General features: G+C 45.4%; 1 protein-coding gene across 1 annotated transcript; it reads right to left on the bottom strand.

Annotated features, from left to right (window-relative positions):
- Positions 1–667: 667 nt before the first annotated feature.
- naa40 (N-alpha-acetyltransferase 40, NatD catalytic subunit) lies at positions 668–14,509 on the bottom strand. The gene is made up of 8 exons (XM_071378593.1): positions 14,116–14,509; positions 11,647–11,742; positions 9,011–9,063; positions 8,780–8,875; positions 7,588–7,746; positions 5,038–5,121; positions 3,625–3,702; positions 668–3,468 (listed from the first exon to the last, which is right to left on the bottom strand). Exons 1-8 carry the CDS (start codon positions 14,119–14,121, stop codon positions 3,309–3,311), a joined length of 732 nt encoding a protein of 243 aa, XP_071234694.1. The 5' UTR covers positions 14,122–14,509; the 3' UTR covers positions 668–3,308.
- Positions 14,510–14,792: the final 283 nt, after the last annotated feature.

Here is a 14,792-nt window from a genome sequence, read left to right as displayed (position 1 = left end):
CGCTCGCTTAACCTGGAAGCCAGCTGCACCAATGTGTCGGAGGAAACACCTTCCAACTTGCAACCGAAATCAGCTCACAGGCACCCGGCCCTCCACAAGGAGTTGCTAGAGCGTGATGGGGCAAGGAAATTGTAGGCTGTAACGTAACAAAATGTGGAAAAAAGTCTAGGAGTCTGAATACTTTCCCGAACGCACTGTATAAAGACGTTTTACAAAAACTCCCACTGTACCTAACATCATCACTACAGACACGAGTCTCCACCATGGTCTCAGGGATGGAAAACTTTGGAAAGTCCTTTGGTCTCTCGTGAGTTAGGTAAATTAGCTTTTAGTTTTCGCACCTTATTTGTGGAACAATCTTAAATTTGATGTTCGGGGTGCCTCTACGTCAATTCAGAAAGCTGATTGAGGACCTGATTTTTTTGAATGACTGTTTATATTTTGTGTGTATTTTGTGTAATTCAGGGCTCATCTGTGAAAAAAATAAAATAAACGGGTCTCACTGACTGATAAAAAACAGAAAATACTACACTACTTTAGACCAGGTCCCACATTGATCTGGTCTAAAGTAGTTCACGATTTAAGGAATAGGGTGGCGTTTGGGATTTACACACCGGTAACTACATAAAAGTAAATATATAATAAACCAGGACAACTGGAACAGGAGTCAAACAAGTTTCCTTTATTTGTAACATACAAATAAAACACTGACAAGGCTGAAATTACCGTTTCGTTGTTTTCCTTTCATCGTCGTCAGTTAATAATGAAAATCAGTCACAGGACAGGTACACTCATTGTCCAACATTGAGTTTAAATGTCATTTTTAAAACCTAAACAAATGTTTTACCTGTAAAAAGCAAATAGAAACCAATCCAATGTATCTGTAACCGATTATATACAGACAGAAAGAGACAATGATGGATAAAAAAAATAAGAGTAAAAATAAAAGAGTTGATCATGAGGGGAGATATTCAAACAGGTCATAGTAAAAGGTCAGATTTATTTTAAATATGAAGAAACGTTTATTCCCTAAACTAAATGATTTTTAATTTAAACAAAAGCGTTTCCGCAACACCTGACCAAAGCCACCAATCCAGGTAGCAGTCTCCCAGATACAGATCTTGGATCAGATTCCCACAACCCTAACCATTAGGGGGGGAAGCTTTAACCATCCCACCCCCGCATCCCAACAGAGTTGGTGCTAAACAATTTGCCCCTAACCCCCCCCCCGGGCCAGTTTCCAAGACCGAGATTAAGCCTAGTCCTGGATTTAAAAGCATTCATTTTTTAGTCCAGGACTATGTGTAAAATTTGAGGTTGGGAAATCTGATACTAGATCTGTGGTTAGGGGGTGTCTTCTTTCCCCAAACTATTTGACCGTAACATAGTTGCTAAGAAACACGAGGAAGAGATGGTTGTTAGTGTCAGTTGGGATTTGAACCTGAGACAGACATGGTCTGTAGAATATTATCTGGTTGGAAAGTAGAAAACAAAACGAGTGATTTTACTTACCTGACAGTTCATCTTTATACAATGAACAAGAAAAAAAGGTCAACGTTTTTTGTTTCTTTGTTGTTTTAATAAAGCAGTAAACTTCGAGCCTGGGTGAGATGCCAGAGTTGAGTTTCTTCCCGGTCACTGGGGAGACATCCCAAATATAACCCTATTCCTTAGTGCACTACTTTTAACCAGAGACCTATGGGCATTAGCATGCCATTTGGGATGTACCCACAGACACACAGCACAGAGGTGGGTTTCTAGTATCTCTAAGGGAAACAACCCAATCTGGCAACCCAGATCTGCCAGCCACTATACCCTGAAGGTTTCTGTAAATTAACAGAGACGGCAACAACTACTACCCTACGGCCCTGTTCAAAGGTAGTGCACTATATTATATATATGGTACTGTGTGTGTTTGTGTGTATATATATATATAGTACCAGTCAAAAGTTGACACACCTAGTCAGTTCAAGGTTTCATTATTTATAAAAAAAAAAAAATAATTCTACATTGTAGAATAGTGAAGAAATCAAAACTAGGAAATAACACATGGTAACCAAAATAAAATATTTTATATTTGAGATTCTAAAAAGTAGCCACCCTTTGCCTTGATGACAGCTTTGCACACTCTTGGCATTCTCTCAACCAGATCATGAAGTCACCTGGAATACATTTCAATTAACAGGTGTGTCTTGTTAAAAGTTAGTGGAATTTCTTTCCTTCTTAATGTGTTTGAGCCAATCAGTTGTGTTGTGACAAGATAGGGGTGGTAAACAGAAGATAACCCTATTTGGTAAAAGACCAAGTCCATATTTTGGAAAGAACAGCTCAAATAAGCAAAGAGAAACGACAGTCCATCATTACTTTAAGACGTGAAGGTCAGTCAATATGGAACATTGAAAGTTTCTTCAAATGCAGTCGCAAAAACCATCAAGCACTATGAAACTGGCTCTCATGAGGACCACCACAGGAATGGAAGATCTATAGTTACCTCTGCTGCAGAGGATAAGTTCATTAGAGTTAACTGCACTTCAGATTGCAGCCAAAATAAATGTTTCAGAGTTCGAGTAACAGACACATCTCAACATCAACTGTCCAGAGGAGACTGTGTGAATCAGGTTACTACATTAATCCATATGTGTTACTTCATAGTAGGAGATGTCTTCACTATTATTATACAACGTAGAACATTTAAAAAAACATTTAAGAAACACCCTCAAATGAGTAGGCGTCCTAACTTTGACTGTTACTGTGTGTGTGTGTGTGTATATATATATATGTATCTCACACACTTCTCTACAAAAATGTAGGAACAGCGGGTGTTCCTGCCATCAGACAGCATTTTAAAAAATACTGTAGAAGATCAACTGAAACGGATCAGAGGCTCTGGGGAAGAGAGAGAGAGACCATCTACAGAACACCTGATCAAACTAAGATAAATACACGTGGGGCTCTGTCCCAACAATCCATCCTAATTTACCACTCAGAACGCATGGCTAACACATCGCTTCATCCATAATAGTATGCACATTAGGATTATTGGGACGGAGCCTTGGGACAGTTCAGAAAGCTGTTGGTGGCTGGCTAGAAAGAGCACAAGCAGATTCCTAACTTATCAAAGACTAAAATAGTATGGAGAGAGGGGGGATATGGATGAGAGAGAGAGAAGGGGGAATATAGAGTGGGCCAAGGGTTTTGGGGCGTTTGGGTACAGTAATGACTCATGAGCAGAGAAGGGGATGAGGGGCAGCTTCTAGAGCGTGGGACCAGGAAGTGGGCAGGAAGTGGTGAAACAGGAACAGGCTCCCTCAGTGGCAGCAGCCTCCACAGTGCCCTCCTCCACCGTGGCTGTGCCCCTGGGCCTCGGCTTGGGCCTCGGCATGTTTGGTCCGCCGCGACAGGATCTCATAGGTGCAGTCGTCGCCACAACAACCAGACATACTGGGGGAGGTGTCGTCGATATCGAACCTGGGGAGGGATAAAGGGGTGGTAGAAAGAAGCACAGGAAGGAGAAAGATGAAGGGAAGAGTGGATTGAGTACAGTACCAACAGTGATCTCGAAAAGAACAAAATCATGTTTGTACATGCTGAGAAGCAGCTGTTGATGTTGCTATAGAAACCCACTGTAAAGCTTCTCTGAAGAACTGGTACGCCCCGTGGTTGTGTTTGAATACTGTTAACATCACCTTCTTCATCTGTGTGCTAGAGGCAGAGAGAGAGAGAGGCAGAGAGTTGGTGATGGGTTACAGTATATGGATGAGGAACTACACTGAACAAAAATAAATGCAACATGGAAAAATGTCTACGTTTTTACTGAGTTTAGTTGAATTTATTTAAGTAATTTATTTCTTTAAAATGATTAGGCCCTAATCTATGGATTTCACATGACTGGGCACGGGTGCAGCAATGGAGGGCATAGGCCCACCCACTGGGGAGCCAGGCCCACCCACTTGGGAGCCAGGCCCACCCAATAAGAATGAGTTTCTCCACCACAGAAAGGCCTCATTACAGACAGAAATACTCCTCAGCACACCCCCTCCGCCGATCCCACAGGTGAAGAAGCCGGATGTGGAGGTCCTGGGCTGGCGTGTTTACATGTGGTCTGCGGTTGTGAGGCCGGTTGGACCTACTGCCAAATTATCTAAAAAACGTTGGATGTGGCTTATGGTGGAGGAATGAGCATTTAATCCTCTGGCAACAGCTCTGGTGGACGTTCCTGCAGTCAGCATGCCATTTGCACACTCCCTCAACTTGAGACATCTGTGTCATTGTGTTGTGTGACAAAACTGCACATTTTAGTGGCCTTTGTCCCAGCAGAAGGTGCACCTGTGTAATGATGATGCTGTTTTAATCAGCTTCTTGATATGCCACACCAGTCAGGTATATCTTGGCAAAGGTGAAATGCTCACCAACATGGATGTAAACATATTTGTGCCAAAAATCTGAGAGAAATCAGCTGTTTGTACGTCTGGAACATTTGTCCTTTTTTCTTCTTCTTCCCAGCTCATGAAACATGGGACCTACAGTTTACATGTTGCGTTTATATTTTTGTTGAGCTTAGTTTGAAACTTAAAGCAAATCTGTCCATATCTGCATATAAATAGTTTGGAACTCTTTCCTATTGGTCTGTTAACTTAGTTACCACCTGGTGATGTCACAAGGCAGGCCAAATGATAGTGTATATACACGGAGCAAAAATGTAAACACAACATGTGAAATCCATAGATTTATTTAACTTGGCAAGTCAGTTAACAACTAATTCTTATTTTCAATGACGGCCTAGGAACGAACGGTGAGTTTACTGCCTTGTTCAGGGGCAGAACAGATGTTTTACCAAGTCAGCTCGGGGATTCGATCTTTCAACCTTCTGGTTACAAGTTCAACACTCTACCCACTAGGCTAACCCCCCCCCCCTCCCCATTAGGTCCTAATGAATTTATTTCCATTGACTGATTTCCTTCCATGAACTCAGTAAAATCTTTGAAAATTGTTGCACGTTGCGTTTATAGTTTTGTTATGTACTATATAAACACGTACCTGTTGGCGATGAGCTGTAGTATCTGGATGAGGAACTTGCCCAGTCCTTTCCTTCTCACCCTACTCTCCAGCTGGACCTCATAACTACAAAAACAACAACACACATCAATAACCACAATAACACTGGTCGAGGTTCAACCCAGGTTACGTCGTATCAAAGACTCTAAAAAAAGGGGACGTTACCAACAAGTTGGACCAGTTGGACGGGGATTTTCCCCCGGACGTGTGCTCGCATTTACAAGATGTAATGAACGCAGCCCTTTCGACAGACTAGTGTCCTGCTCAGGGGGTTTACTTGAACAAGCTGCCTCACACACACACACTGCAGAAACAGGAGATCACCATAGGGCAGGAGCCTCAGACAAGGAAACTATATATATAAAATGTAAACTACTATACAATAATCAATTTCAATACTACTAGCTATAGCAAAGATGCTAATAACTAACCCAAGATAGACCAGAGCCAGTTGTCTCCAATGAGAGCAAATTAATCCTAGTGGGCAGAACAAGCAAGGAGGTGGGCAGAGCCAAGCACAAGCTAGTGAGATTCTATTGGCACATTCTAGCATATATTTGCATATTTCCACTAGGGAAGACCTACTCTGAAGTGTGCATTAACTCAATTCACTCTTGCAGTCAAAGAATAAAAAAATTTAAAAAAATAAACTTTGGCAAAGGATAAAGTCTACAAAACTTCATCCACTGTTCATAACAGATTACAGTTTTGGAAACCGAAAACTGCATTGAGAGCAGATGTTTTATCGATGAGAAAATGTGCAGAATGCATCTCACACCATCTTCTCCCACTGCCAGCCACTGGGCTTCCTCTCATCACCACACAATGCTTTGCTAAAGTATTCAACCCCCCTTTGCATTTTTACTATTTTGTTGCCTTACAACCTGGAATTAAAATAGATTTTTGTGGGGTTTGTATCATTTGATTTACAAAAACATGCCTAGCACTTTGAAAATGGAAAATATTTGTGAAACAAACAAGAAATAAGACAAAACTTGAGGGTACATAACTATTCACCCCCCCCAAAGTCAATACTTTGTAGAGCCACCTTTTGCAGCAAATACAGCTACAAGTCTCTTGAGGTATGTCTCTAAAAACTTGGCACAATTAGCCAGTGGGATTTTTGCCCATTCTTCAAGGCAAAACTGCTCCAGCTCCTTCAAGTTGGATGGGTTCCTGCTGGTGTACAGCAATCTTTAAGTCATACCACAGATTCTCAATTGGATTCAGGTCTGGGCTTTGACCAGGCCATTCCAAGACATTTAAATGTCTCCCCATAAACCACTCACGTGTTGCTTTAGCAGTATGCTTAGGGTCATTGTCCTGCTGGAAGGTGAACCTCCGTCCCAGTCTCATGTCCCTGGAAAACAAACAGGTTCCCCTCAAGAATTTCCCTGTATTTAGCACCATCTGTCATTCCTTCAATTCTGACCAGTTTCCAGTCCCTGCCAATGAAAAACATCCCCACAGCATGATGCTGCCACCACCATGCTTCACTGTGGGGATAGTGTTCTCGGGGTGATGAGGTGTTGGGTTTGTGCCAGACATAGCGATTTCCTTGATGTACAAAAAGCTCAATTGTAGTCTCATCTGACCAGAGCACCTTCACCCATATTTTTGGGGAGTCTCCCACATGCCTTTTGGCAAACACCAAACGTTTGCTTATTTTTTTCTTTAAGCAATGGCTTTTTTCTGGCCACTCTTCCATACAGCCCAGCTCTGTGGAGTGTACGGCCTAATGTGGTCCTATGAACAGATACTCCAATCTCCGCTGTGGAGCTTTGCAGCTCCTTCAGGGTTATCTTTAGTCTCTTTGTTGCCTCTCTGATTAATGCCCTCCTTGCCTGGTCCCTGAGTTTGTGGGCGGCCCTCTCTTGGCAGGTTTGTTGTGGTGCCATATTCTTTCCATGTTTTAATAATGGATTTAATGGTGCTCTGTGGGATGTTCAAAGTTTCAGATATTTTTTTTTAGAACACAAACCTTATCTGTACTTCTCCACAATTTTGTCCCTGACCTGTTTGGAGAGCTGCTTGGTCTTCATGGTGCCGCTTGCTTGGTGGTGCCCCTTGCTTAGTGTTGTTGCAGACTCTGGGGCCCTTCAGAACAGGTGTATATATATCCACTGAGATCATGTGACACTTAGATTGCACACAGGTGGACTTTAATTAATTATGTGACTTCTGAAGGTAATTGGTTGCACCATATCTAATTTAGGGGCTTCACAGCAAGGGGGTGAATAAGAGCCACTTTTCCATTTAATTTTTTATTTATTTTTTAAGTTTTTTTTTTTTTTTTAACAAGTTAGTTTTTATACAAATCTATTTAAATTACAGGTTGTAATGCAACAAAATAGGAAAAATGCCAAGGGGGTAAATACCTTTGCAAGGCGCTGTATTTGGTAGTGAGTGGAAACGTCGACCGGACGCTTCACATATAGACGTCCAGCAAAATATCTGGGTCATTGTTCTATCTGTGGCTATAGTAACAGTCAGTGTCACTTCCTGTAAAAGGAGACCATGACAACCCCTTACCAGTATAGCACCTCCTCCCCGCACTCGACATCGAATCGGAAGTGAGAGAAGGCCACGGGGGAGGAGTCTGTGTCTCGAGCAAGCAGATACCACGCCCTCTCGTCCTTCATCTCATCCCTCTTTTCTCTCTCCTTCCATCCCCACTCGCTTTGTTCATACCTGCAGCATAGAGGTCAGATGTCAAGCACTGGCCTACGTGATTGGATGGAATGTGAGTAGTTTGTTGTGATTGGGTAGAAGACTGTTAGCAGGAGTTAAATCGGGCTGGGTAGCGCCTGGTCCGAGACCCCGGTACCTTTGACCCAAATGAGAACCGAGACCCCGATACCTTTGGTTATTTGAATTTCCAGAGACAACAACACAAGTAATCAACAGCAAAAATCAGACATCCATAATTTACCCATTCAATTGTTCAGCCTGTGTCACTTAATGCGAGAAAATTATATTCCTCTCCGGGGGCTTCAAATTACAGTACCACACTGGGAGAGAAATATACATTCCCAGTCATTGTACAACACTCAATGCCATCGCAGGGGGGAAAAAAACTCATTTGAAATCAGTTTTGAAAAAGAGGATCACTGAGCTTTCTAGTGTTACTAAACTATACTTATCAAAATCAAAGACATTTTAGAAGCAGCGTTTTTAGCAGCGCCATTGGTTTAATGCCATAATAGCGCTCACCAATGGCGCTGAATGCATAGGGAAGACCGGGTTAAATGGATCAAGCCCAGGTGTAACTGATGGACCTACATTATACTCACAGTGCAGGATCCTTGGCTGGCTGAGTGCCAGTGGAATGGTTTATTTATTTTTTTTGGGGGGGGGGGGAGATTCAAGTCTTCAATATGTTGCTAACTAAATATTAGGCTAGCTAGTTGATAGAGTTGATCTAGCTAATGATTAGCCCCCAGTGGGGTACATGCAGACGGGCAACCCTTAGCCCATTTATTTCTAGCCACTATGCTACTTCAGGTGATAACGCTTACTGCTAAATAGAACACCTGTCTGATAACATGGACAGTATGTTATTGGCTTCATGTCTGGAGGGGGGGGGGGGTTGTATTCTAAAGTCAATCAGAACTGACATTCTCCCCCAAAAACATTTTAAGTCCCTCCGAGACCTGTAGTAAAAAGCACACCCTTCACCATCACCCCAATTCCATCACTCCTCCCAGCTCCCCTCCCTCCTTACAGTGTTTGCATGTTGGTCCGGGTCAGCTCGTAGGCCCACTCCACAGACATGGGGTTGAGAGTGGACACCCTCTTACACTCGATCTGGAGATTTAATCTGGAAGACCAATAGAGCAGTTAGCTGAGCAATCTCTGTTAATCAGCCAGAGTAATTAGCCACTTATCAGCCAGAGTAATTAGCCACTTATCAGCCAGACAACACCCATAGTAATAGAGGTGGACAATCTCTTACCCATTTCTGTCATACTTTTTGAAGACTGGGAAAGCAGCCAAAGGGTCGTCCAGCTGTGGGAGGAGAAACAGAGAGAGAAACAGAGAGAGGAGAGAAAAACAGAGAGGAGAGAGAAACAGAGAGAGGAGAGAGACAGAGAGAAACGTGTTGACGAGCTACAGTCAGACGCAGTCACATTACCAGGAAAAACTGGAGCTCTTTTTCAATTAATATCTTTCCTTGATTCCTCACACCCGTCCTAACATCCCTTTCAAAATGCTTAAAAGAAGGTCAGAGGGGGGTAGACGGTCAGGAGGGAAGAAGGTCAGAGGGGAGGTATTGACCAATAGGGTTGTGGAGGTAGAAAAATGATTATCATCCTACGGCTGGCCATGCTTTCCACCTGGTTATCCCTACCCCGGTCAACTGCCCTGCACCCCCCACAGCAACTTGCCCAAGCCTCCCCAATTTCTCCTTCACCCAAATCCAGATAGCGGATGTTCTGAAAGAGCTGCAAAATCTGGACCCCTACAAATCAGCCGAGCTAGACAATCTGGACCCTCTCTAAAATTATCCGCCGAAATTGTTGCAACCCCTATTACTAGCCTGTTCAACCTCTCTTTCGTATCGTCTGAGATCCCCAAAGATTGGAAAGCTGCTGCGGTCATCCCCCTCTTCAAAGGAGGAGACACTATAGACCCAAACTGTTACAGACCTATATCTATCCTACCTTTCTAAGGTCTTCGAAAGCCAAGTTAAACAGATTACCGACCATTTCGAATCCCACAGTACCTTCTCCGCTATGCAATCTGGTTTCCGAGCTGGTCATGGGTGCACCGCATAAACGATATCATAACCGCCATCGATAAGAGACAATACTGTGCAGCTGTATTCATCGACCTGGCCAAGGCTTTCGACTGTCAATCACCACATTCTTATTGGCAGACACAACAGCCTTGGTTTCTCAAATGATTGCCTCGCCTGGTTCACCAACTACTTCTCCGATAGAGTTCAGTGTGTCAAATCGGAGGGCCCGTTGTCTGGACCTCTGGCAGTCTCTATGGGGGTGCCACAGAGTTCAATTCTCAGGCCGACTCTCTTCTCTGTATAGATCAATGATGTCGCTCTTGCTGCTGGTGATTCTCTGATCCACCTCTACGCAGACGACACCATTCTGTATACATCTGGCCCTTCTTTGGACACTGTGCTATCTAACCTCCAAACGAGCTTCAATGCCATACAACTCTCCTTCCGTGGTCTCCAACTGCTCTTAAATGCAAGTAAAACTAAATGCATGCTCTTCAACCGATCGCTGCCCGCACGTCCAGCATCACTACTCTGGACAGTTCTGAATATGTGGACAAGTACAAATACCTAGGTGTCTGGTTAGACTGTAAACTCTCCTTCCAGACTCACATTAAGCATCTCCAATCCAAAATCAAATCTAGAATCGGCATCCTATTTCGCAACAAAGCATCCTTCACTCATGCTGCCAAACATACCCTCGTAAAACTGACCATCCTACCGATCCTCGACTTCGGCGATGTCATTTACTAAATAGCCTCCAATACTCTACTCAGCAAATTGGATGCAGTCTATCACAGTGTCATCTGTTTTTTCACCAAAGCCCCATATACCACACACCACTGCGACCTGTATGCTCTCGTTGGCCGGCCCTCGCTTCATATTCGTCTCCAAACCCACCGGCTCCAGGTCATCTATAAGTCTTTGCTAGGTAAAGCTCTCCCTTATCTCAGCTCACTAGTCACCATAGCAGCACCCACCCGTAGCACGCGCTCCAGCAGGTATATTTCACTGGTCACCCCCAAAGCCAATTCCTACTTTGGCCGCCTTTCCTTCCAGTTCTCTGCTGCCAATGACTGGAACGAATTGCAAAAATCACTGAAGGTGGAGACTCATATCTCCCTCACTAGCTTTAAGCACCAGCTGTCAGAGCAGCTCACAGATCACTGTACCTGTAAATAGCCCATCCAACTACCTCATCCCCATACTGTTATTTATTTTTTGCTCCTTTGCACCCCAGTATCTCTACTTGCACATCTATCACTCCAGTATTTAATTGCTAAATTGCAATTATTTCACCACTATGGCCTATAATCTTACCTCATTTGTACATGCTGTATATAGATTCCCCCCCTATTGTGTTATTGACTGTACATTTGTTTATCCCATGTGTAACTGTTGTTTGTGTCGCACTGCTTTGCTTTCTCTTGGCCAGGTCACAGTTGTAAATGAGAACTTGTTCTCAACTGGCCTACCTGGTTAAATAAAGGTGAAAACACAAAAAAACAAGTAATCATTGAAAGACAAATTGAAAGTCAGTCAACTTATTGGTTCCTTACCCTCTGTCCCCTCACCTTATTGGTTCCTTACCCTCTGTCCCCTCACCTTATTGGTTCGATACCCTCTGTCCCCTCACCTTATTGGTTCGATACCCTCTGTTCCCTCACCTTATTGGTTCGATACCCTCTGTCCCCTCACCTTATTGGTTCCTTACCCTCTGTCCCCTCACCTTATTGGTTCGATACCCTCTGTCCCCTCACCTTATTGGTCCCTTACCCTCTGTTCCCTCACCTTATTGGTTCGATACCCTCTGTTCCCTCACCTTATTGGTCCCCTACCCTCTGTCCCCTCACCTTATTGGCTGTGTCCACCTTGGCACACACTGCATCCATGGCTGCCCTCTCCGCCAGGCGAGCCTGCTTCTTCTCCTTCGCTTTGTTTGACTTCCTCTGGAGAGGGTGGAGAGAGAGCGGGATGGAGGGGGTGGAGAGAGAGCGGGATAGAGGGGGAGGAGAGAGAGCGGGATAGAGGGGGAGGAGAGAGAGCGGGATAGAGAGGGAGGAGAAAGAGCGGGATAGAGAGGGAGGAGAGAGAGCGGGATAGAGGGGGAGGAGAGAGAGCGGGATAGAGGGGGAGGAGAGAGAGCGGGATAGAGGGGGAGGAGAGAGAGGGGGATGGAGGGGGAGGAGAGAGAGGGGGATGGAGGGGGAGAGAGAGAGGGGGATGGAGGGGGAGAGAGAGAGGGGGATGGAGGGGGAGAGAGAGAGGGGGATGGAGGGGGAGAGAGAGAGGGGGATGGAGGGGGAGAGAGAGAGGGGGATGGAGGGGGAGAGAGAGAGGGGGATGGAGGGGGAGAGAGAGAGGGGGATGGAGGGGGAGAGAGAGAGGGGGATGGAGGGGAGAGAGAGAGGGGGATGGAGGAGGAGAGAGAGGGGGATGGAGGAGAGAGAGAGGGGGATGGAGGGAGGAGGAGAGAGAGAGAGGGATGGAGGGGGATGGAGGGGAGAGAGAGGGGGATGGAGGGGGAGAGAGAGAGCGGGATGGAGGGGGAGAGAGAGAGCGGGATGGAGGGGGAGAGAGAGAGGGGGATGGAGGAGAGAGGGATGGAGGAGGAGAGAGAGGGATGGAGGGGGAGAGAGGGAAGGAGGGGGAGAGAGAGGGGGATGGAGGGGGAGAGAGAGAGGGGGATGGAGGAGGAGAGAGAGAGGGATGGAGGAGGAGAGGGATGGAGGAGGAGAGAGAGAGGGATGGAGGGGGAGAGAGAGGGATGGAGGAGGAGAGAGAGAGGGATGGAGGGGAGGAGAGAGAGGGGGATGGAGGGGGAGAGAGAGGGGGATGGAGGGGGAGAGAGAGAGAGAGGATGGAGGGGGAGAGAGAGAGAGGGATGGAGGGGGAGAGAGAGAGGGATGGAGAGGAGAGGGAGGGAGGGGGGAGAGAGAGAGGGATGGAGGGGGGAGAGAGAGAGAGGGATGGAGGGGGGAGAGAGAGGGATGGAGGGGGGGAGAGAGAGGGATGGAGGGGGGGAGAGAGAGGGATGGAGGGGGAGAGAGAGAGGGATGGAGGGGGGAGAGAGAGAGGGATGGAGGGGGGAGAGAGAGAGGGATGGAGGGGGGAGAGAGAGAGGGATGGAGGGGGGAGAGAGAGAGGGATGGAGGGGGGAGAGAGAGAGGGATGGAGGGGGGAGAGAGAGAGGGATGAGGGGGGGAGAGAGAGAGGGATGAGGGGGGGAGAGAGGGATGGAGGGGGGAGAGAGGGATGGAGGGGGGAGAGAGGGATGGAGGGGGGAGAGAGGGATGGAGGGGGGAGAGAGGGATGGAGGGGGGAGAGAGGGATGGAGAAGAATTGGGGGGGGTGCATATCAGTTGGTCAATCTTCAAGCAGAAGGCAACATATGTGTTTGCACATGACGAGTGAAGTGAGGGACTAGTACACATGTGTACCCCAATATTGTTTCAAAGACAAAAACGACGAATGCATGGTTTTAAATGACACGCGCACTCAGAGACTAACCAACAGGTGCAATGCCTTTACCTTACATACCCGTTTATAAAAGTAGACAATGTAGGACTGGTATGATTACAACAGTAACAAACACATGTATGGTCAGCATGTTGGAGCGGATCTACAGCTACAACTTTCACTCGTTTACAGGAAGCAATTCGGAACACGTGCCTAGTTATTAGCGTCGGAGGTGCGTTTTAGGAACTTAACTTAATACCTTACTGGCAAACTAGCTAGCTAGTTATGCTACTGCTTCCCACCCCAGCTAAAAACACACGCATTGGGTTCTAAAAAATAAAAACCTAGCTAACTAACTAGTCATTCTCAAATATATTCTGAACAGGTAAGACAACTTCAGAGGTTAGTTAGCAGGGTGTAGGTTCTACTCAACTTAACTATGGTAGTTATGATGAGAAGCCTTTCTAAAAATGGATTCCTAGCTAACTTAAGTGGCTAACAAGCTAGGCTAGCGGTGGCATCACACTTGATAAGACACACGGGAGAACGTTACACCAATGCTCCCCCCCCAGAAAAAATGGCAAAATAAAACCGGTGCAATCGATAGTGGTTAAAACTAGCCACTGCAATCACAAAGCAGGGTTATTTTTAAGTTAGCTAGCTCACTGTGTAACTAGCTAGCTTGTATAGCCACTTGGACTTTCTGTCTGCCGCCCCTTCAACCATCAATTCCGTGGTCTTCCCTTTCCTCTTTTCCTCTCTACATCACGCATTCACGGGGATCATGATTTCGGACAGTCTTTGTTTGATGCAAGCGTTCACATGTCCTTCTCACAAACACAGACAGACGGTCAAAAACTCACCCCCATATCGCTGTTTTAAAACGACCGCTGTGTCTTGCTGTTGCTAGCTAGCTAACTTAGTCGCTAAATTAATGTGGTTTCTTGAAAAGGGGCAAGATAATGTAAAATGCTAGCGGTTTAGCAAACTACCTAGCGCAACTGGCTACAAAAGAATATGCCCACAATTGATTACACTAAAGTTCACTAAACGACAAAAACGTATTTTTTTTCCGCCAGATTGGCGCCAAGAGAAGGGGGTGAATTACGTCTCTTGGCCCTACTCCCTCTGCCTTTCCTCCCTCCCTCACTCTTTCTCCTCTTCTCCGACCAACATTAGCGCGAATATCGTTTCCTCTAAGCTTTGGGGAAATGACGACACCGCGTCTTTAGGCATTGATGTTCACATGATTGGTTTTAGGTGGTCAGTAAAGAAAGAAACATGTCAATTATAATTATCTCCAAAATCTATAACTTGATTATCTTTGAACTTTTCCATTTGATTAATTAGGATTTGCTGCCTTGCTATGATGCTGTTGTCTTTAGGTCTCTCTTTATGTAGTGTTGTGTGTTTTGTCCTATGTTTATATTGTACTTTATTTATTTTTTAAATCCCAGGCCCCGTACCCGCAGGAGGCCTTTTCCCCTTTGGTAGGCCGTCATTGTAAATAATAATTTGTTCTTAACTGATTTGCCTAGTT

This window comes from Salvelinus alpinus, chromosome 31, assembly GCF_045679555.1.
Source record: "Salvelinus alpinus chromosome 31, SLU_Salpinus.1, whole genome shotgun sequence".
Taxonomy (NCBI): Eukaryota; Metazoa; Chordata; class Actinopteri; order Salmoniformes; family Salmonidae; genus Salvelinus; species Salvelinus alpinus.
This window is presented reverse-complemented; position numbering and strand designations above follow the sequence as displayed.

What these genes read in the sequence shown, in the direction of transcription:
- naa40 (XM_071378593.1), bottom strand. An exon ending in AAAAAGTATGACAGAAATGG is followed by an intron (nt 8,876 to 9,010) that starts GTAAGAGATTGT and finishes TTGGTCTTCCAG; the next exon opens with ATTAAATCTCCAGATCGAGT. An exon ending in CTACAGCTCATCGCCAACAG is followed by an intron (nt 3,703 to 5,037) that starts GTACGTGTTTAT and finishes CTCTGCCTCTAG; the next exon opens with CACACAGATGAAGAAGGTGA.